At 31.8% G+C, this 22,736-nt stretch overlaps 6 protein-coding genes across 10 annotated transcripts; 3 read left to right on the forward strand and 3 right to left on the reverse strand.

The window, feature by feature from the left end:
- Nucleotides 1–33: 33 nt before the first annotated feature.
- Nucleotides 34–5,587, reverse strand: LOC131673443 (kinase suppressor of Ras 2). Of its 2 annotated transcripts, none has more exons than XM_058951448.1 (16): nucleotides 5,170–5,587; nucleotides 4,286–4,426; nucleotides 4,065–4,212; nucleotides 3,708–3,968; nucleotides 3,445–3,601; nucleotides 3,200–3,375; nucleotides 2,858–3,121; nucleotides 2,384–2,505; nucleotides 1,850–1,973; nucleotides 1,560–1,765; nucleotides 1,304–1,480; nucleotides 1,028–1,213; nucleotides 812–945; nucleotides 597–734; nucleotides 391–520; nucleotides 34–307 (listed from the first exon to the last, which is right to left on the reverse strand). In XM_058951448.1, exons 1-16 carry the CDS (start codon nucleotides 5,320–5,322, stop codon nucleotides 155–157), a joined length of 2,670 nt encoding a protein of 889 aa, XP_058807431.1. In that variant the 5' UTR covers nucleotides 5,323–5,587; the 3' UTR covers nucleotides 34–154. The 2 variants fall into 2 exon arrangements, with proteins under 2 accessions (XP_058807431.1, XP_058807430.1); XM_058951447.1 differs by having other exon boundaries at nucleotides 1,850–2,042.
- A 592-nt stretch (nucleotides 5,588–6,179) lies between these two features.
- On the reverse strand, nucleotides 6,180–8,629 carry LOC131673460 (pre-mRNA-processing factor 19). The gene is made up of 8 exons (XM_058951472.1): nucleotides 8,535–8,629; nucleotides 8,209–8,358; nucleotides 7,868–8,142; nucleotides 7,585–7,779; nucleotides 7,349–7,504; nucleotides 7,042–7,272; nucleotides 6,621–6,961; nucleotides 6,180–6,538 (listed from the first exon to the last, which is right to left on the reverse strand). Exons 1-8 carry the CDS (start codon nucleotides 8,551–8,553, stop codon nucleotides 6,394–6,396), a joined length of 1,512 nt encoding a protein of 503 aa, XP_058807455.1. The 5' UTR covers nucleotides 8,554–8,629; the 3' UTR covers nucleotides 6,180–6,393.
- Nucleotides 8,630–9,429: 800 nt separating this feature from the next.
- Nucleotides 9,430–14,148, forward strand: LOC131673437 (ankyrin repeat domain-containing protein 13D). 2 transcript variants are annotated; one of them, XM_058951440.1, is made up of 13 exons: nucleotides 9,430–9,887; nucleotides 10,406–10,541; nucleotides 10,620–10,744; nucleotides 10,821–10,866; nucleotides 10,935–11,078; nucleotides 11,272–11,340; nucleotides 11,557–11,737; nucleotides 11,821–12,049; nucleotides 12,176–12,310; nucleotides 12,388–12,538; nucleotides 12,628–12,902; nucleotides 12,980–13,068; nucleotides 13,421–14,148. In XM_058951440.1, the coding sequence occupies exons 1-13, from the start codon at nucleotides 9,789–9,791 to the stop codon at nucleotides 13,656–13,658; spliced, it is 1,917 nt and encodes a 638-aa protein (XP_058807423.1). In that variant the 5' UTR covers nucleotides 9,430–9,788; the 3' UTR covers nucleotides 13,659–14,148. The 2 variants fall into 2 exon arrangements, with proteins under 2 accessions (XP_058807423.1, XP_058807424.1); XM_058951441.1 differs by lacking the exon at nucleotides 11,272–11,340 and having other exon boundaries at nucleotides 9,432–9,887; nucleotides 13,421–14,145.
- Nucleotides 14,149–14,176: 28 nt separating this feature from the next.
- On the reverse strand, nucleotides 14,177–15,639 carry LOC131673439 (protein lin-37 homolog). The gene is made up of 6 exons (XM_058951442.1): nucleotides 15,439–15,639; nucleotides 15,198–15,333; nucleotides 14,904–15,116; nucleotides 14,645–14,828; nucleotides 14,421–14,569; nucleotides 14,177–14,344 (listed from the first exon to the last, which is right to left on the reverse strand). The coding sequence occupies exons 1-6, from the start codon at nucleotides 15,506–15,508 to the stop codon at nucleotides 14,323–14,325; spliced, it is 774 nt and encodes a 257-aa protein (XP_058807425.1). The 5' UTR covers nucleotides 15,509–15,639; the 3' UTR covers nucleotides 14,177–14,322.
- A 1,508-nt stretch (nucleotides 15,640–17,147) lies between these two features.
- Nucleotides 17,148–19,637, forward strand: LOC131673461 (SET and MYND domain-containing protein 4-like). 2 transcript variants are annotated; one of them, XM_058951473.1, is made up of 5 exons: nucleotides 17,148–18,450; nucleotides 18,509–18,786; nucleotides 18,852–19,028; nucleotides 19,093–19,233; nucleotides 19,301–19,637. In XM_058951473.1, exons 1-5 carry the CDS (start codon nucleotides 17,319–17,321, stop codon nucleotides 19,556–19,558), a joined length of 1,986 nt encoding a protein of 661 aa, XP_058807456.1. In that variant the 5' UTR covers nucleotides 17,148–17,318; the 3' UTR covers nucleotides 19,559–19,637. The 2 variants fall into 2 exon arrangements, with proteins under 2 accessions (XP_058807456.1, XP_058807457.1); XM_058951474.1 differs by having other exon boundaries at nucleotides 18,953–19,233; nucleotides 19,301–19,436.
- Nucleotides 19,638–20,073: 436 nt separating this feature from the next.
- LOC131673440 (SET and MYND domain-containing protein 4-like) lies at nucleotides 20,074–22,501 on the forward strand. 2 transcript variants are annotated; one of them, XM_058951443.1, is made up of 5 exons: nucleotides 20,074–21,355; nucleotides 21,425–21,702; nucleotides 21,774–21,944; nucleotides 22,009–22,149; nucleotides 22,214–22,501. In XM_058951443.1, exons 1-5 carry the CDS (start codon nucleotides 20,308–20,310, stop codon nucleotides 22,487–22,489), a joined length of 1,914 nt encoding a protein of 637 aa, XP_058807426.1. In that variant the 5' UTR covers nucleotides 20,074–20,307; the 3' UTR covers nucleotides 22,490–22,501. The 2 variants fall into 2 exon arrangements, with proteins under 2 accessions (XP_058807426.1, XP_058807427.1); XM_058951444.1 differs by having other exon boundaries at nucleotides 20,074–21,349.
- The last annotated feature ends 235 nt before the right edge of the window (nucleotides 22,502–22,736 follow it).

A 22,736-nucleotide genomic window follows, 5' to 3' on the forward strand; every position in this document is an offset into this window, starting at 1 on the left:
TTTTATTTAATTTTTTTATGAACAAAGATCAGGCGATAATTCACAGTGCTATATATATATATATATATATACATATATATATATACATATATATACACACACATACATATATACTACAAGAACAGCGTCGTATTTAAATAGACTTAAAGTGTATTTAAAACACTGATTCCGCAGAACGAGAAAGATGAATGGGATGAGAAGGACTACGAGCTAGCCTTTTACGAGGTAGCTTTTCAAGTGTAGTCAACAGCTTTGCAAAATCTGGCCGGTTTTCGGGATGATACGACCAGCAAAGCATCAAAATATCCTGTTAAAAAATTTAGTATTTAATTTTGGCGTCGTTAAAAATCTTTTGTATTCAACTTTAAGTATAAGAATTATTTTACTCACTTTTACATCTCGCGAGGCCTGTAAATTTGCCAATGTTTGTTTCATTCCTTTCCCTACTTGCCAAATGATGGCTTCTGGAGGTTGACCTTTGAATGGCCATTCCCCACACAATAATTCATACCACACAGTTCTGAAATTGAAATTGAAAAGGTTATATAATTCATGAGTATACATTAAAAGAGCTTAATTTCAAAGCAGATTTTTACCCAAAGGCATAAACGTCCGTTGCCGTTGTGAAAGGTAATTCTTCCTGATCTCTGTTTTGTTGAGGTTTTAATCTTCTCACAATTTCAGGTGCTAAATAACATAACCATCCAGGAGATATATTCAGTCCATTACCTTTCCTGTCAAGTGTATAAAAATACGTGAAGCACGTCCATGATAAAATTGAAAATAATATCATAGTAATCGAAACACTTACCTGTTGCCATAACAAAGTTTAGTAACACTAAATAAACCGAAATCTGTAATTACAACTTTTCCGTTTTCTAAGAAAATGTTCTTAGTTTTGAGATCTTTATGAACAATTCCGCGAGCATGAAGATACCCCATTCCCTGAAAAGAAATAAAAAACACGTGTTAATGAAGTTTGATCGTAAAAACGGTAGAAGACAAATGGTGTGAAATCAAGAATTACTTGAGAAATTTGTTGTGCGATAATGGTAGTCTTATTCATAGTAAATTTATCTTTCCGCAAATGAATATGAGTATAAAGAGTCATGCCTTTACTCATACTAGTCACTATTGCCAAGCGTGGGGGCTTCATGCAAGCTCCCATAAATAAAACTAAATTTTCGTGTCTTGTTTTACGGAATGTTGCGACCTTAAAACAATTAAGATTTATGTTACAATCTGTACTTTTGAATATATTTATTGGAGAAGTAAAGTTTTCAGTCGCTAAATACATACGTACCTCCAATTTGAATGCTTCAAGAGTTTTATCATCGTCAGAATAATAGTCCATATTTAACACCTTAATAGCTACATCACCATGCCAATTGCCTCTGTACACTGTACCAAACCTACCAGTACCAATAGATTCTCCGATTTTCAGTTCATCATAAGGAATGTCCCATTCGCGCATTGAAAGCTAGAGCAAACAAATTTTGTGAATCTATGTTTATGACGATATTGCAAACAAAAGTTACAAGAATAAATTGAAAACATACACTATTTTGCCTTGGCCATCGACTGTCTCCTGGTTCTCCATCCGATACTTGCGAATCTTGCGAGTCAACTCGAATAGGGGTTCTTTCTGAATCTGTACTGACGCTACCAGATCCAGAAACACTCACTGTTCGATCACTATCGCTAGACATTGTACCATCCAGTCGATGTGTTTCCAGTGTGATGCCTTTATCATTAGACGTTACGTCTACAATTTATTAAAATCAATCGTACCAAGTGGTTTAAAAGACAATAGTTTTTAATTTGTTGTTGCAGCGAAGATAAAGTGTACCTGGAAAGTGGAACTGTTGTTTAACTGGCGCCTGGGGAGTTTGGTTAGCATTGGCAGGTAACAACGCAGGACTAGAAGGTGTTGAGCTATTGCAGCTCGAGGTATTTGAACTAGAGTCAGCACCCTGGTAACGGCACGTATATTTAGTATGCCAAAAGTGAATTTGTAAACTGGATGAGGCGTTACGACGTTTCTAGTGTGTTTAATGTCAATAAAATAATTTAGTAAGCGTGAAATAAAACTCAAGCCTTGAAAACAACATGGCACAGCTATTTTCAAACGAATTAACATATCGATATCAGACAGATGCTAACGTTTTCAATCTGGCCAGTTTAAGATGCATTTTTATAAGTAGACTTATTGCGATAAAAAAAACCCGTTGAAAATCAATAAAATTATAAAAAATACATTTTAGTAAAAATAAAATAATAAATTGTATGTTCGTCAAACAACTAATGATTACTGCACCATATTTTTCAATAAGTTGTTAAATGAATGGTGAAATGATAAGGAGATGATTGATACGGATCATACCTGAAAAGCCGTAGTCATTGATGGATGTGGATGTGACCTTTTTCGATCTCGCCGAATCAGTAGAGTTTGATGATTCGGCGACATAACTGTTTTATTTAGGATCGGAGAAACGCTTACCATACCTACCAAAGTTACGATAATATTAGGTACATGAAACATTAGACAACCTAATCGTATGAATATTAAATATGTATGTTTCATATGTATTTTACATTTAATTATTGTCAATAAAGATTGTTTAGTGCAATAAATCGAAGTTACGAATGCATTTCCAGAATTTCTATGGTTTACCGCGAATACTCCATAAAATGTAATTTCGATTTACGTTTTCTTTTTTGTATAAATTTTTAATTTGATTTCTATATTAATGAATTTTCAAATGAGACATTTTAAGATATTAATAAACTATCAAACGAACGAGTTTAAAATAAAATTCGGAATATACACTAGGTAATTTCCATTTATACTATTTACCGTCAGCTTGCAAAGTCCTTTTAAATTCATCAATAAGTTCTTGCGGCAAGCCACATGATGGTGGCACTTTCGATTCGCACTCTTTGTGACACTTGTACTTGCACTCTTTACACTTAAGACCACTTCCAAGAAACATTTGTTTGTCACAATAATCACAAGTTGTCATCATTTTGAAAGTTTTCGTAAATCGGTGATTGATAACGTGACCCATACCGCGAGTTACCGTTGGCGTCCTTGGAGACTTTGGCACTTGAAGACTTGTCACTGAAAAATATCCATTTTTTATAAATTCAATCGTTTTATATCTTCCGGAATTTAAGTAATATGTTTTTATTCAATTACCTGTTCCCTTAAAACTATTATCATCGCTATCAGCACTGGAATAAGGAGGAGATTTGATAGGACTGTTACTGTTTGGTAACAGATTATCACCAATAATATCGGCACCACTGTATGAACCAGGTTCCGTAGGTAACCGACTTCTCCTACCTACAATTGCTCCTTGTTCATTGGCAAAACTAAAAAAAAAATTAATGCACGTTGTATTTTAACGTGATAACTTGACTATATATGAATTGTATCCCTACCTAGAAGTTGTTTCACCATTTTCAAGCCGATTTGCTAATTGTGATTCATGTGATTTTGACTTAGACAATGAATACACTTCAGTCTGTAGAGATTCTTCTGGGCCTGATGGTGGTCTTTTTAATGGTGGAGGAGTTGTAGGAAATTTCAATCCCAAAGCTGAAAATATGAAATTTTTCAATAACACTCGTATATTTTGCTTTAATACCAGTAACTGATAAAATTTTGAAATTGTCAAGGAAAACAATTTTATTTTTATACTAACTATGATTTTTTAATGATAGAGGAGTAGATGGTGGACTAGTACACAATGATAAAGATGCAACAGAAGAGGCTTGAGCTAACATATCACTGTTGAAATTATTATTATTATTGTACGGAATGCTATCTTCGGAAGGTACAGAACTTCTGGTAGCCCGAGAACGAATAGGTCTAGGTGAAGGACCACTCTTCATATGATGTCTGTCCCAAGAATCCCAATATAGATTCATATCACTATTATCTGTATCACCCCTACTCAGTGCATCTGAAATAAGAAATATTACAAAAATATACATTATTTAAAAGACTCAAAAAGGCTAAATAATATAAGAAGATTGTATATTATTGAGGGATTGTATACCCATGTAGCGTCGAAGATTGTGAAGTGCTCTACATAACCTACGTAATTCTTCTTCATGCTTAATATTATTTTCACCCAGCATTGTACCTAATTCATGCTCAGACTTTTCTTTTAAAGCTTCTAAAGAGTTAGCTTTTGAACAAACCATCTACAAATAAGGAATGGAAGTTAAGACACAAGTTATAAGTCACTTGAATCAAGGTCAATGTAACTGTACATGCCTGTATGGATTCTTGTGTGAGACCTACAACTGTAAGCCATTGTTGCAGAGATGGGTATTGTCTCATTTCTGCTGGTAACGATTCAATAGCAAGTTTTGCTTTGGAGACAAGTTGCTTTGAATATAATTTTATTAGCTTTCCCTGTAATACAATTGAAAAATAATTTGTTTAAATATAACAATAAACAGAATAAAATAGAAATCTATAATTTGAAAAAAGAATGATACTTCTATATACTTTTATTTTTATAATAACTTATTAATTTCTCTAATAATGAAAACAATTGAGAACATTGTAAAACATAAAATGAGAATACTCAGTCATCAACAATAAAGCATGTATAAGTGTAAACATGGTAAAGCCAAAAACTTTCTAACTATAACATTTAAAACAACAAAGTTGTTTATGAATTTTTTACATATTTCAAAATACTGCTTCTTTACAAATATGAAAGTATTGTTCATTACAATGTGAGCCTATTTATCACTCAAAAGTTAAATGTTAAATTTGAAATTTGACTGCTTCAAAATATTGACAAAAGATAAAAACAAGTATTTTGCAAAGTATAAAATTCTTCTGAAGATTATACACATAGAAAACATAAATTGAAATGCAAATAGAAAAAGCTTGGGGTGGTAATACCTTGAAAGAGAATTGATTTTATTTTATGTCAATTAGCTTGAATAGTTAATTAAATAGCACTTTCAATAAAAATAGCTCCTAAATCTTTTAACATTTGTTAATCTTGCAATTTGTAGTAACAATAACAGAATTAGGCTGTACACTTTAAACTTAACCATTGAATCAATACAAAATTGAAGAAGATGATTAACTAAATAGAAAACAAGCGCCAAGGTAACAACAAGAGAGAAAGTTGTAAGAACCTCGAGAGTGCGGATCTCTTGCTGGGTTAGCTCGGCACTGGTGGAGCACTGAGTTCGAAGGCCCTCTAGTCGCTCCGCGGAGATGTCGATCATCGACTGGATAACGATGAGTGCCTTACGAATCTCCTGCTCGGCATCCTCGGTATCTGCCATAGCTCGAGGAGCCTCCTTCTCGCTGTTTTCGTCGTCGTCGTCGTTGTAGTCGCCACTGCCACCACCGTTGTCGTCGTCGTCTTCGTGATGCACTTTCAACACGCGTACAATAACTGTTTTTATATCATAGCAACCATAGGCGGATTGTTTCTATGCACATGATTTTGCAACAGCTAGTCGAGTGCTGTGTATTCCTTGCCAAGTCGGTTGTGAACGCGCATAGTCAAATATCACTTATCAACATTGACAACCATCTTGGCGGCCCCCTTGCGGTTATTTTCTCTACGTCTATCTTTTTCTCGCACGTTACACTGTAATAGCTCTATGTTTGTCTTTTCTTTTCTGACGTCAGGTGCTGCACGGGCTGCACGGGCAATCCCAGAACAGTAGCTGACAGCGCCAACACCACCCGGCGGAACCCCTGAACTTTCCCGCGTCAACGTCGTCAGGTATATAGATGTCTACTAATAGTAACGTGCAGATGGATGTATGTTTATGCACAAAATTTAAGTTCTGATTTCGTTTTTATTTTTAATAGTATATATTTTCGATGGCATATCTTTAATTTTTTTATCTCATCTTATCACACCTAGATAAGCTATAATGTTTCCGCAATCATTTAATAAGAATTAAGGACATTTCCCTATTTTCAAATTTAAAAACAAGATAAGATATGAATATAATTTGCAAGTTATTTAAAAATAAATGTACTGAAGAGAAAGGAGTTGTAGTCATATGTATATAATACAGCAGCTAAACATACTTGCAAGCATACAGTTAATAAAAATTAATTTTTATGAAAAAGCATATTTTATAAGTATAAGTATTACAAGTGAATATAGAAAAATGACTGTTAATTTTATAAACTTTTACATGTTTATTGTTTTTTTGTACACAAGTATGTATGTTAAATTGATTCAAGAAGGAATTACATACATTTTTTATAAAATTCATAACACACGCATACTATAATAGGCTGTAGAAAATTATATACTCTAACCAATTGTTACATTCATAACTTTTCTTATGCTCATTTGATTAAAATAAATTTTACAATACAGTTACATTATTTTAAAGAGATCCATACAACTTCAAAGTTCGATCCATGCTTGTGGAAGCTATATAGTGAGCATTTTTGCCAAACCTGACACCTGTAGCTAAAGCTGTGTGGTCATTTAATACTTTGAGTTCACTCCATAGTTTGCATAAATAAATCCTGAAGAGTAAAATAATTATGTAAATAAAGATATTTCAATTATAGAAGCTTTTACTGAATTTATGTATTGAATTTTCATTACCTGACGTCACTACCAGCAACAGCCAAGTAGGTACCACTCTGATCAAAGCACAAATCTTTGACCTCGTAATTGTCTTCTAATTGTAATGTTTTGAAATTCTTCAATTTTCTCAAATCCCATAGTTTTACACATGAATCCTCAGCTGCTGTTGCTAGGTAATAACCATTTTCTGAGAAACTTATTGCACTTATGGGACCAGAGTGTCCTGGGAAATTGGCAACATTAGATTGCTCTTTCAAATCCCAAATTTTTATTTGTGAGTCTTCTGTACCAGTTCCAAAGATCAAACCATCAGGATGAAACTGAGCAGCAGTGAGTGGTTGATTACCTTGACCTCCAACCTATATAAAAAATCAATGTTTAAATATTTTTTTTTACATTATCATTATATATTTTTTTCCAATTTAATCTACATATTTACTTTTGTCAATAATCTGCCTGTTCGAATGTCAGAGAAAGCCCAATACTGATCCAAAGATGAACTTAATAAATAGTCACCAGTAGGGTGTAATGAAAGACCAGTAACTGATGCATCGTGTGCTTTCAATAAAAGTGTAGTTTGACATGTGCTAACATTCCATACTCGAATAGTTGTGTCAGGTGATGCTGTCATAACAACATCCTCTTCTGGATGATATACCACTTTTGTAACCTTTGAAAGTAAATATATTTAATGTAGTTCAAACAATCATAATCAAGAGATATATGCAATCATTTATTGGTTTTACCTTCTTGGTGTGTCCTTTTAGAGAAGCAATAACTTGTTCATTATCTTTGTTGAATACTGTTGCAGTTTTATCTGCTCCACCTGTTAATATTTTACTTGTATCAGCTGCATGAATGTCAATAGCTAATATTCCAGGTACACTTGCAGAGTGAAGACCCTGGAAACAAAAGAAAATCATGATCAATGTGAACTGAAGTAAGAACTTTTACACCCCTTCTGAAAAGTTTCTATACATACATGATGAGATGCAAATGTTTGGAATGCACGAATATTATCTTGAGTTATAAGATCTTCTGGTACAGAACGTCCTCTTCTCTTGCGTTCCTGTGTGAGTACTGTCGCTTTATCTTGGAGTTTTTGAATTACGTCATCTGTAATACCACACACATCACTTGGCTGTAATGCTACCCCTCCAGCTTCTGCTGCAATAGCCTATTAAAAAAAGTCAATGTTAAAAGTTATAGATATAATTTTTTTATATTTATAAAATCAAAATAAACTTAAAAGTCTCAATACTTACAGGTTGTGGAGTAGCAGCTTGTGCAATACCAGCTTGCGGCTTCAATGTAGCTAAGGCCTCTCTAGCAGCTGTTACCTCTTTGGTTAAGCGTCCTATAACTCTGCATGCTGAATCAAATTGATATAGAACGTGAGAAAGCTCTTGTCTTGCCGTTTGTAATTGCTGTCTCAAAGTAAAAGAATGTAACATAACTGCATCCCACTCATCTTGCAAAATTTTCAAAACTGCAGGTATGGAAGTTACACTTGGTGCTTTTGGTCTATTGACAGGAGCAGCTATAGTATAAAAATTATTAATGATGTTACAAACGTCAAAGCACATCACAGATAAACAAGGCTTACTCTTTATATCAATAAGCTGTTCAATAGTCAATTCCTGTCCATTTACAGGATCTTGTCCAGTTTCAACTATGTATTTTTCCACCAGACGTCTTTCAAAGACAGCTCCAGATACAGGAGAAATAACTGGATGCTCCGGTAATTCGTTTGAAACTAAAACAAGCGTTTATTATGTAAGATTAAGTACTTGTAAATAGCCGAATTTAGAGGTTAGTCAATGCCAGTCAACACTTTTTAAGCATTCTCGAAGCCGACTGCATGATCATATTTTCGTAGCAGGTTCATAGGTGATACGAATTTATTATACATTAATTATAAGTAAAACTTACTTGCACATACGAGAGACATTCTTGCACACACGTACTTTTCGTTATTTCAACCAAACTCCCACCAGTCAACCCGGTACTAAAATCCAGGTCCAACCAACTTTCAAGAAACTGCCTGAAGTGCCGCTAATACTATTGCCATAATAATCTGGCAAAAAACGAGTTAAATTTTATTATTTTGAAGTTAGCGACACACAATTTGAAAATCATAATTAATATTTTTTCGTGAATTTTATTGTAAAAGTGATTCTATAAATGTTGCTAAAAAAATTGTAAGATACAATGTTATGAATGCAAATTAAATAATTGGCAATTTAATTATTCAAATTTATATAAATGCTTTTGAATTCAGAGCTAAACTATAAATTATACATAAATATAGTAGCTTTTTATTGCATTAAAAATATTCATCTTTAATAAAATCAATTGAAAAACTAATAGTAGATTAGCTTATTAAATAAATTTCTAATTACTTTGACACAAAAACGCTCAATTCTTATACTTTTATGTATCTACATAGATACATGTTATCTCCTTTTTGTTATAATTCAATCTATGCCTTAATATGAATTTATCGGCGCTGCTGCTGATCTACATGTTGAGATATTATACAACGCGCATTAAGATATTATAGGTATATTAATTACTAATTGAACAAAACAGCTATAGAGAAAGAAATAATATTTTTAAAATTGAAATAAAAAATAAGAGCAAAAAAAAATCGAAATTATATTCAGTTATATATTTACATACATAATGTAGCTAACAATAGTTGCAAGTGCACGTAATACAATCTAATCTGACCAGCGTGTCTAACAAATGTCATTACAGCGGCGAGGCTCAAGCGTGAAAGAGGGATATAAATAATATATGCATCGTGTGTGAAAGAGCGAGATAGCAAATAGACAACGTGGCTATATAAGAGAACGGCGAGATAGTGCAGTGTGCGAGTAGAGCAAGAGAAACCGTACGGCGAGCTGTCGCCGTTGTGTGTTGTGTTGTGTGTCAGTCGTTTGCACCTAGTTTCGCGAGTCTTTATATTTCAGTAACAACAAAACGGAGCAAGTCCAGAGTTAAGTGTTATCATGTATTGTTTCATCCTTATCGCTAGATAAGGAGTGGTGCGGTGCGTGTCATGCATCGTTCGGACAACTATCAAAATTATTTTGTGAACAGCTTTTTCGTGAAGTGCTGCACACGCCTACGCGGTAGGGGCTGAGAGTGTGAGAAGCGAAAAAGAAACAGAGTGAAAGCGCGATGGTGACGGTAGACGAGATCAAGAGCAAATATCCGTTGCACTGGCTCGTCTGGAATAACGAACATGCACAACTTGATAAGGAACTTGCTGCCAAGCAGGTGGGTCTTTTTCGCCAATTACTATTTGTTACTATGAGGTTAATTATTTTATGGAGAATACGTACGTGGCTACCGTAGAAGCTGTGTTTAGAATAGGGGATGACTGATGAGTTATTCTTTAATCATTTTACATGTTTTGACGCAAAAAGTGTCCTTTAAACTTGCGGGTTAAAGTAATTGTATTGTTTATCATTCAACTGATGATTCACCATTTGGGAATTTATTTCACCTCAAGAAATATATACACACATTTTCATCTGAAAATTCATAATTGTTGGTATTTTAAAAAAATGAATTGATCATTTTTTTTTCAAAAGTAAATCTGAGGATTAAGCTATTAGACAATAGTGTTATGAAGCCTCACAGATGAAAGAAACTTTGCAAGTGCATTTCCTCTTGATATTATGCTTTATATATATATATATTTTATTCATTTTGTTTGTCTGTCTCTAATCATTTGCTTAATCTGATATTTTCAAGGTCTTGATAATTTAATTCAATTTTATTTATCTTTATAGCATGATATTGAGCTGCATGACAATCGAGGCAGAACACCTTTGATGTTAGCTGTTACTTTAGGGCATATTGAAGCATCTAGGGTTTTACTGCAACACGATGCTAATATTAACACGGAAAATAAGCAAGGATGGAGTGGTAAATTTAACCAAATTAATTTAAATAAAAGAAGAATTTAATGACTTAATTTTTTGGCATAAATTATTTTTCAAACAGTTGTACAAGAAGCTGTTGGAACTGGAAATCCAGAGCTTGTACAAATGGTTCTTGCCAGAAGAGATTATCAGAGGTACTGCAGTCGCGTAGCTGGCATACCTGAATTACTTCACAAACTTAAACAAGTATGTTTTTCAGCAGTTACATTTTAATTTACAATTATTAGTGATACGAAATATAGATTAACATTTACTTTTTCAGGCTCCAGATTTTTACGTTGAGATGAAATGGGAGTTTACTAGTTGGGGTTAGTTTTCAAATTGAAATGTCTTCAATGATAAAAAACTAAAAATTCAAAAGTTTATTTACTTTTAGTACCATTGGCTTCTCGAACGTGTCCTAGTGATACTTACAAAGTATATAAACAAGGCAGTAATGTGCGAATAGACACAACTCTCCTAGGTTTCGATCGCGCTAACTGGCAACAAGGAAATCGTAGTTATGTGTTCAAAGGGCAAAGTGAGTTTTATTGTTATTTATCTTGATATTGATGTGCATCTTATTATATCTATTGTATTGGTATTATTTCAAAATATTTACAACACAAAATGAATCACATTTGTTTCTTTTTATTTGAGTTTAATTAATTTAAATTAAGAAAAATTAATCTAGAACTTTTATTTTGAGCCTATTCAATTTATTTAATTGTTAGACCAACAAGCACCCATCGTTATTAGGTGTGAACGCAGTTATGTGTTCAGCCTTCAAAAGTTTCATTCAGGTGAATCTTTGTAACTTGTACAGTATATGTATTTTTCTTATATGTAGAGACTTACTCTTACCGTTAGGTAATCATTGATGCTTATATGTTATTTAGAGCTACAACAAAGCTTTAGAACATATCTTTTGTAGATGAAATGATGAATTTTATTTTTAATGTCTAAATTTATTGTTTATTATTATTTTTATCAATTATACATAATTATTATTTTTACAGATGATGGTGCTACAATGATGGAAATTGACCATGAAACTAGAAAAGTCTATGTAGAACATATGAAATTGATTGGTGATGATAACATACAATTGATGGAACCATCAGAAGAAGGTGTGATGGCAAGATTAACCAATCCTATTGTAACAACGTACATAGATACAGAAAAGATTAGTTTTGAAAGGTGAAAATACACAATCATAACACAAGACTATATACAATTAAAGAGGTTAATTTAATAATGTATACTTGATATTCTATTTTTAGGAATAAAGCAGGTTTATGGGGATGGCGTTCCGATAAAAGTGAAGTTGTAAATGGACATGAGTGTAAAGTATTTAGTGCTAGCAATGTAGAATTAATAACAAAAACGCGTTTAGAACATCTCTCGGAAACCGATAAAATTAGAGCAAAGCAACTTGAAAAAAGAACGCCTTTACATTCTTTCCTTGGAATTGCTGAGTCCTCGCAACAAGAAGGAATCACTGCAACAAGTGTAATTATATTTCTTTTTTACATTGGTCTTTCACACTCAAAAAGTACATTTATTATTTACTTTGAAACATATTTTTGTTTTTATATTGACTATATATGGTTGTTTAATCGAAAGGTAACATTTCAGGAAGAATTATCTATAGTCCAGCCAACTAATCCATGTAATATAACACCTGAGGAGTATTTTGATCCTGAAGTAGATTTACAAAATAGAGATATTGGTAGGCCAAAAGAAATCAATGCAAAAGTGCAAAAATTCAAGGTATTTTTTTTCTTAATTGTTATAGCAAAATTATTTTGAATCTTTTTTGTACTCATAAAAAGATTTATTGTCTTTAGGCCACTCTCTGGCTTAGTGAAGACTATCCCCTTAGTTTGCAAGAACAAATAATGCCAATAGTTGATTTAATGGCCACAACTAGTTCACACTTTGCAAAATTGAAAGATTTTATACAAATGCAATTACCATCCGGATTTCCTGTAAAAATTGGTATTTAAAAAAAATAAAATTATGTTTTGCTTTATTATTCCTTCAATCATTAAATGTCTATAATTACATGTACATTTTTTATCTTGTAGAAATTCCTCTATTTCATATTTTAAATGCCCGAATAACATTTGGAAACATATTTGGATTAGACCAAGAAGTGCCGCATGTCGGGCGCTTAGAAGAAGCGAACCGACTGACTTGTTTATTAGATGACGTGTGTTTTGAAGCCCCAGCAGGATACGTCAAATTAGGACCTGAAGTTCGCGCACAATTTAGTGTTGATGAGGAAGACGATTTATTGCAGATAGCGATTCAACAAAGTCTTCTTGATACTGGTGGCGAACGAGAAGTTTGCGATGATGAGGTTAGATGTTAAGATCATTACACCTGATCTCAAATGATTATGCATTGTAATACTCAATAATTTGTTTTGACATTCAGGTTGATATATGGGAGGCTTTAAACGCACAAAAACCATCTCGTCGATCTTCCTCAAATATGACTGACACAGAAGAAAAGTTATTCCAAAGGTACGTTCAGACATTTATTTTCTTTAAATGTATATTATGGTGTTAAAATCACTGTTTTAATTACTCAATTTGCATGTTTTCTGTCCTGTTAAATTAAAAAATTACAGACAGGTAGGTTACATGAATGCACAATATGTTATGTAAAATACATTTTTTGAATACTTAGGTAAAGCTTTAATCGAACTTTAATATAGTGTATACTATTCTACAAAGCTTTTCATGGCAAACATGATTATTGTATGTTTAAAATGTATCTCAAATTTTTAAACATTTTTGAGCGCTTGATACGAGCAACTACTTGCAACCGATTATTATTACAATGAAGGATAATCGCAAATTTATTTGTAATTAGAGCCATTCAAGAAAGCTTAGCCCTTTACCAAGAAACTGTCGGTGGTAGCAGCAGGGAGACTGAAACAAATAATGCAGAAGACGACGAAGAAGGCCGTGAATCGTTGGAGAGTGCTGCAGAACAACTAAGACTTGCATTAAGACTTTCTAAGCAACAGCAAGCAGAAGAGGAAGAACGTCGGCTTCTTGAAGAAGAGACGTTCAGACAAGTTTTAGAGCTTTCACTCACTGATAAGTGAACTTTAATAATTAATTCAGTCATAGACATTTAAGATTTTAAAGAAAAAAACTGCCCATGCGCAGTACTACTGGCAACAACACTGATAAATCTTCCAGCAGCGTGCTTCAGAAGAAGTAATTAAATTTTTTCATACACTGTAGAGAGCATCGAGTCAAGCGTAATTATTATGCTGAATATTTGTTATAAAAATTTACAACTATATTGTGTGGTTAGTGAAAGTAAGAATGACAAGTTAGTGATAAAAAAAAATGGATCATTTAAATTGCGTTATTTATTTCTTAGCTAACTTTTATATGAAGTAATAGAACTCATTTTGAATGTATGGACAATGAAATCTTGTTACATTTACAGTGATCGTTTTTTGATGTTACAAGAATTCTCTGTCATAATACCGATCTCAAAAATAGGCAAACAAAAGAATCCTATTTGTTGAAAGTATAACGTAAGTTATTAAATTTGTCAATATTTGAAATAAAACGCTTATAATTCTCAAAAATGTATAATTATTTACTCTTGATTAAAATTATCATTTAAGATTTAATTAAAATACAAATATGAATTGATAAAACATTTGACCACTTATCTATGATTTCATTACATAAATCTTACTTTATCTCAATATACCTATATTGATATAAATATCAAACGAAGTTGTAATGAAGCTAGTCAAATTCTGATTGTGCCCTGAAAAAAATTCGTGGATTAATCTGTGTAGGTGAAAAACTTGCTTATTAGCTTATAGAAAATTAGATTGTTTTACCTTTTGAATATTGTCCCTAAAATTGTGGCACTATCACTAAAACGCTGTTCATTTTTATGAGCTTGTTGGTGCCATTTCTTCCTAACAACACTCCAGTGTTCTCTGTGTTCTTTCATTAATGCTTCTCGTGATTTCAATGTCTGTCCTTCCTATATTGATAAACATAAATAATTAAACATCTTTTGAATACCATAGAATAAGTCTTATTAGTTGTTAATATTTACATAATCTAGATTAAGTTCTTCTTTTTCAACTGGTATTGGTGATGGAATCCGATTTCTTGGAAATGCTTCTTCACTAGGTCCTGGTGGTGGTAATGAAAAAATATCCCTTATATCCCCATTAGCATCAAATAAATTCTCAATATTGTTGGATTCTGTTGGTACTTCTGGACTTGGACTTCTAGCTCTGTACAAATATAATATTACGTTAATTTAAAAAAAAGTTAATCTTTAGAATGCATTAAATGCTTAATGAACACACTTTGGTACAAGATTAGGATTCCTAGGTTGATTAGCCATCCATGCTCGACAAATCGGGTATAGTGGCGTTTCTTCTTCAAATTGAGCAAGATCAACACTTCTATCAAATAGTTTCATAACATAAGTGTGATGGAATGCAGAATCCATATGCATCTGTCTGCGTCTTTTTAATTTTCGAGAATGGCTCAGCATTTGCTTAGGGCGATATAAATCCCTTAAAAAATCAATTTTACAAATAAATAAAAAAATGACTAATAAATAATTGAATTACATAATCTACATTTATTTAATTTACATTCTCTTTGGAGTCATTCTATAATCATTCAAAGGAGTGTCATCACCTGAGTCTGCAGACGAACCTTCGTCACTGGGATGCAATAATTCCCTCAAAGCGCCTCTAAATCTGTCTCTTGCCATGAGCACGTTGCTATCTACTCACAAATTGAATGGTGATATTTTTAACATTCGAATGTTTTAAAAAACAAAATACATTAGAGTAATAATTGAAAGAATGCTATATTGAAAATCCAATTTACCGATTTCATCTTTAACTTCAATCTTCACAAGATCCGGAACTGAATGTTGAACACTTCTTTTTTTACCCATTTTACAAATTTATTACAAAAAAGTAAAAAGTAAAAATTATATTTAATAGTCAGATTGACCACTGGTTTTAGGTTATATTTCCTATATATACACAAATAAGTACGTGTTTGTACACAGGACACTAATATACTCCCGCGGTCTACTGCGTTAACACAAACAACTGACAAGTGATTATACCATCTAGTGGAATGTTCAAAAAGTCTAGTATCTATAATAAAATCCCTACGATATCACATCCTCTACCGTCCTCGTATAGTAAACGCAATATTAGGCTGTTTACAGAAGGAATCTGACACAATGAAAATGACACTAATTCTGACATGACAAATATACATAAAAGGATATTTTAGTTTGAAAAACCCTCGAAATGTTTAAATAATCATCTCAGTAGCATTTTTAAGGATCAATTATAATAATAAAATATCTCAATAATTTTTGCGTGAGCGCAGATTTGAAATTACACAGAATAACATGGATAACCGCTTTATTCGTGTTTTATATGATTTAAAGACTAACATTTTGCGAAAAGTTGTTAAATGTATTCTATTGCTATTATTGTGTTTATAAGACGCTAATTTGAACATCTCGAGTATGTTCTTAATCTTATGGGAAGAAATTAGTTCCGTGGCCGCCGTCAGCGTAAAAGTGGGAAATTCCCATAAGAACCCATGTTAAAATTGACGCCAGTGCTGCTATCCCCTCTCTTTACATGCTCACAGCGAATACGAAGACACATGTCTTTATTACAAATTTTCATTAATTAAAAATGTATTTAAAATGTATGAATATAATATTTCATCGAATCAATTTAAAAAAATATATTTTTGCCTTAAGACTTCATAGTCGAGAAAAGAATAAACATTCTACTGAATTTCCGTCCAGATATTGTATGTATGTACCACATTTAATGTAACGCCTATCTAACCTTTACATTATTGCAGTCTATAAGATGGCAAATGATAGAGAATTGATAGACTTTCAACTACAATTAGTGGAATTAGGCCTTAATTTCATGGAAGTACTTGAATATATGAGAAGAAGAAGAAAATATATATAAATGATATGTATTAATCATCCCAAAAACTTTTTTTACATTAGCATACTCATCAATAAGCAATATTCATGAAAATTTGAAAAGTAAATTGTAGACCTGACATTTGAACATTAAATGTGGTATGTACACCCAACGTGGATTGAATCGCGACCCCCCCAGTTAGGTTGGTATGAGACTATGAGTGCTACTTTCAGTCCGTAACGGTGGTTTTCAGATCGGCCATAGTATAACGCTCGTTCTTAAATTATATAATTAAAACCTAAAATCAAATAATCATGCATCTAAATTCATTGTTCGGCAAACAATTAATTTTAAACCTAAAAACAAATTAGTAACGTTTTAGCTTTTTATCGTATCTTAAAACGAATTTTCATTTTTGAATTTTCCCGCGGTTTCTTCGTTCAATGCAACGACGGAATTCTCATACCAATCTAACTGGGGGGGTCGCGATTCAATCCACGTTGGGTGTACGTTCGACGCTACAGTTTTAAACAACAGTCACTTTTACTCACTACCGGTAGTGTTGGTACTAAATAATCGAACTAGATATTTTTAGTGATGTTACTACGTCCGTATCCGTCCGCATCCATACGTTTGTACCTATGGAACCGGGGCTTAAGAAAAACGAATTTGATAAATACAGAAGGCGTTTTTGATCCGGTGTTACTGGCTGAATTCATCAGGGAAAGCTCGACAGCCGGTAACACTTACTTTATACGTTCAGTGTTCTAGCCGCTATACGGGCTTATATATTTAATGAGCCAATTTCCTGCCGGTTGCGGATGGCCGATACCATCTAGAGAGAATGGATGGATCACGAGACAGCCTCAGAACTCTTTATTTTGCAAAATGTTTGTTCAGTCAAAGCTTATTCAAGCTAATAAATATGAGGAATATTGCAAAAAATTTTCTAACCAAAGCGATTTTGAACATCAAATTAAAACTTCAATTGAAGTATTGAACGAAATAGTTCCTTTAAATGCTTATAAGTATGAATGTAAAAGCACTGTTAGATCAAACACTCTACGTCAAAAAGCTGATAAGTTATTTTTTGAAATAAAAGGCACAGTAAGTGGACTTTTGCATGCGTGGAAAATTTATTCCAAAAGTATAGCTTATGCAGAAAATAATTCTAAAGAATTACCTTTAGCATATGCTAATAGATCAGCAATTTTATATCATTTGAAAAAATATGAAGAGTGTGTAAGGGACATCAACAAAACATTACAATTAAGCTATCCTGATTCTTATAGAGCCAATTTAATAAGAAGAAAAGCAAAGTGTTTGAAGTTGTTAGGGAAACCAGAAGCTGATAATGCGTGTCAAGAAGCCAGGAAATGGTTGGAAAATGCACAATTAAGTGACAACAATAAAGAAGAAATTACAAAAAAGATACAATCTGCTACAAAATTTAATATGCAAAAATCTCAAAGTAACATGACAAGACAGGTTTTACCAAATATTGTAAAAAACAATAAGATCCCCTGTGCATCAGATGCTGTGGATATAAAGTATAATGTGAACTATGGAAAGCATATTGTAGCAACTCGTAATATTAGTGTAGGAGAAGTTTTAGCAATTGAGAGACCTTATACTTTGCAGCTGAAATTAGATCACATTTATACTCATTGCTCTCATTGTTTTGCAAGAGCATGGGACAGTATTCCTTGTCCTAATTGTGTTTATACCATGTATTGCTCTGAATTGTGTAGAGAGGAGGCATGGAAACAATATCATGATGTTGAATGTTCTGTTAAAGGCTATTTTGTTAATATGAAAATGAATGAATTGGCACCATTTAGTTTAAGATTAGCTTTAATAGCCATCAGAGAAGCTGGCAGCATTGAAAAGCTTGAGGAAGAATTAAACCGTATTGATGATATTAAAGGTGAGAGAAAAAGTTTTACTAATTTAATTGTCAACTTTATAACAGTAATTAATTTCAGATCCACTAGAAAAGTGTTTGTTAGATGGTGTTTATTACAGTGATATTTATAGAGCACTTTACTGCCTTGAAACTCATAAAAGTGAAAGAATGTGGCCAGAGCTTATTAGTCTTACATTGAATAGTGCCATTATTATTTATTACACATACATTTCTACTTTATTTTTTGGAGAAAATTCGGACAAAAGTATTAAAAAAATATCAGACAATCCAAAAGTGATTTTTGTAGCTAAGCTAATAGCTCATCATTATATGACTCTCCAAATGAATGATCATGTAGTAAGTAAAAATGAATATGCTAAAATTTATTAGTTTTTAGAAATTTAGAAATTTTATATTTGTAGTTCAGTGAAATTGACCGTAGAGGTCAAAACCATAATCTTGGTGCAGGAATTTATTTGTTTTGCAGTCTTTTTAATCACAGTTGTAATCCAAATGTTACTAGGATTCCTGTAATGGAGAATGGCAACAAGCCTCAACAAATGATTTTAGCTGTTCACCCAATAGAACAAGGATCCCAAGTACAATTAATATATTTTGTTTGTGGATAAAAGTTATTTTCATAATTTACAATTTTTATTTTAGATTTTTGACGATTATGGGTTTGATTATGCTACTGAATCTCTATCTAGAAGAAAAAATCTTTGTTACCAATACAAATTTCTTTGTAAGTGTAAAGCTTGTGAGAATGATTGGCCTTCATATGGAAATTTGAAGTCCATTTGTGTGAGTAACGAGTTTTATATATTTGTTTATACTATTTTCAACTATTTATTTCATTTTTTTATTGCAGTTGTTAACTACAAAATTTAGAGAAAATCAAGCCGAATTGAAAAAATGGATTAAGAAATGTTTTCTTTACAAAAAAACTGTAATGAGTGCTGATTTTCAGTTTTTAGATTCTGAAAGTCAATCGATTTTATCAAGCTTAACTGAAGTAGTCACAGTATTATTTAATTATAGTTCACAACCAAATGAAGAATTTTATGAATCAGTAATGTCACTTAGACAGGCTTTTTTATTTATTTATGGAAATAGAATAGATTTTTAAGAAACATCGGACAAAAATCGTTATAGGTTTCTTAAAAAAGTTTTTAGATGCTAATAATTGTAAAAGACAGTATTTCTTATATTTTGTAGACAAAGGTTTATGTATAATTGTTAAAAAATTGTTTATGAAAAAATTATATTTAAAAATTGTTATTGTTTCAGTTCCTAAAGTTTTAGGACATTTGTACATATTTTTGTTTATTTTTATAATAAAATATCAAATTTATTTCATAATTATATTTTCGAAATTATTTTTGTCACTCACTTTGTTTCATACTATAAAAATTGATAATTAATTGTTAAAATTGACTTTATTATTAATAAACAAATTTTCGGAGTTGGACAAACATAACATAGTCATTTAATTTTTATATAAACTTGGAAAAATGTAGTAATACTATGTAGTTTCATATAAGAAATTCGAATATTTATACAGCCCGCTAAGCGCGCCCGTTTTTTTTTTAATTTGTCGGGTTGTTCGGTTGGTAGTAAAGAAAGAACGTGTGCTACTACTAATTGGCCGTTATGCCGCAATTTAAAAATCCAAACAACGAATATATGAGAATGTTTTGATATTCTTTTTAACGTAAAGCTCTAACTAAAAAGTTCTTATAAAGTAGGTAGTAAGCAATAAATTTGAAATAAACTCACCGATTACATCTGAAAAATTAACGAGCTATATTAATAAAAGTTGAAATAATATTTTATCTTCATTGTTGGTTGATTATCTGGCAAATCAACATTTTCACTATGATGCCTCAAGATATAGTATCTTTATTGAAGTTGGATAGTTTAGTTGATGAGTTGGAGAGAAAAAGTGATTTCGAAGCTAGAATTCAGATTACTTTGCAGGCAATACAAGATACTTTGCCACTTGACGTACAGTGTGAACAAAAAGACAACGAAGAATCAAGAAAATTGAGAAAACAAGCAGATAAATTAATTATTAAACAAAAAAGCAGATTTGTAGGATTAATAAAAGCTTGGGAATTATATTGCAAGTGCATAGCAAAAGCAAAAGAGTCATCCTTAGAATTAGCACTAGCTTATGGGAATAGATCATCTGTTCTCTTTCATTTAAAATTCCACAATGAATGTATTCGCGACATTAACAGAGCATTACAATTGTCTAGCTATCCAGATCATTTCAGAGTTAACTTGACTCGTCGTAAAGCTAAATGTTTAAAACTGCTAGGTAACCCAGAATCTGAAAAAATTTGCGAAGAAGCAAGGAGTTTATTAGAGAGTTTGAATTTGAATGATGAGGCCAAAGAATTACTTGAAGAGAAAATCAGTAGAGTGGCAGAGACTACTTCAATACACGAACATGAGTTAAAAGATTGTAAATTGAAGGAAGAATGTAGTTTCAAATTTGATTCAAACAAATGTATACCATCTGCTTCGGATGCTATTTGTATCAAATACACCAAAGAGTTTGGAAAACATTTAATAGCTGATAGAGACATTGAAGCTGGCGAAATTCTCATTGTGGAAAAGCCTTATGCATCACTTTTACATTCAAAAAATATTTACTCTCATTGTTCACACTGTTTTGTGAGATCATGGGATATCATTCCTTGTGAATATTGTGTTTATGCTATGTATTGCTCTGAAAATTGTAAAAATGAAGCTTGGAAGCAATATCATGATATTGAATGCCTAGTTAGAGGATATTTAGAGAGCTTATCAATACAAGGCATAGGATTATTTAGTTTAAAACTTGCAATTTTGGCTGTAAGAGAGAGTGGCAGTATTAAGAATCTTAAAAAGGATCTTAAAAAAGTTGATCAATGTAATGGTGAGTTGAAATTCCATCTCTTACAAGTCAGCTTTAACAGATGAAAAATTTTCAGTTTAATTTTTTCAGATTACATAATGAAATGTTTATCAGATGGAATTTATCGCAGTGATAAATATAAAGCTTTATATAATTTAGAGGGTCATGAAAGTGTTAGAAATAGACCTGAAATTTTAACAATATCTTTAAATACAGCTTTTATCTTGCATTACTTATTTACACTTACATCTTTTTTTGGTGATAATTCAGATGCAGATATTTTAACATTATGTAAAAATAAGGATGTTATGTTTTTTGGAAAACTGATTGCTTGCCATGCTACAATTATTCAGATAAATGATCATGAGGTTATATTTTTGAGAAATGTATTATTATAATTTCATAATTTCTTTCTATTACTGAATAATTGTTATTATAGTTTGTCGAATTTCGTGATAATGAATATGAAGGAATAGGTTCAGTAATTGGTCCAGTAGCAAGTCTGCTAAATCATAGTTGCAATCCTAATATAAATAGATGCACTGTTATGAAAGACCAAACAATGCAGCAAGTATTTTATGCTATTTGCCCTATAAAACAAGGCTCACAGGTAATTTACTTATCAAAAGAATCTTCTTATTTGTAATATTACTTACTAACTATTCTTTTTTTAGATATTTGATGATTATGGTTGTCATTTTGCTTTCCATTCAAAAACACAAAGGGAAGATTTTTTAAAAAAGTATTTTTTCAAGTGTTCTTGTTTAGCTTGTGTTGAAATTTGGCCTTTGTTTGATGAGCTTCCTTCTATTTTGGTAAGAATTGAAAATGAAATTTTGCACGGAAGACATGCTTAAATACATTATCTATTTTTTACAGACTCTTGTTAGAGAGAAAGAAGCAAAGTTATCAGTTGTAAGAGCTATTGTTAGAAGTAAAGAGCATCAAAGAACTATTTCAAAAATAGGAATGGACAAATATGAAGGTAATAAGATGGATCTTTTATCAAGCTTAGCCAGTTCAATTACTATTTTATCAGTAAATACAAAAAAACCTAATAGAGAATACTATGAATTAATTGAATTATTCCAACAAGCTTTTTATGCAATTTTTGGCTATAAGTTCGAAGTACACGATCCAATGTGTATTTGTTGATAAATTCTATATTCAATCAAAAAATCGTTAAATCTTAACTTACGTAATTAATCAGTAACAAGAAAAGTCTTATGTTTTTTTGTGAAATTCGTAATGTGCATATTATTTTTAGTTTTCATTTGTCGAGATAAAAGGTTGAAATAAAACAATTGGAGCAACATTTTATTAAACATTTTAATATATTATTGCAAATATTTTTATATCCAATCATAAAGCGCAAATTTGTACAAATGTACAGTGAGATTAC

This window comes from Phymastichus coffea, unplaced genomic scaffold (genome assembly GCF_024137745.1).
Source record: "Phymastichus coffea isolate CEN01 unplaced genomic scaffold, Cenicafe_Pcof_1.1 PCOF00178, whole genome shotgun sequence".
Taxonomy (NCBI): Eukaryota; Metazoa; Arthropoda; class Insecta; order Hymenoptera; family Eulophidae; genus Phymastichus; species Phymastichus coffea.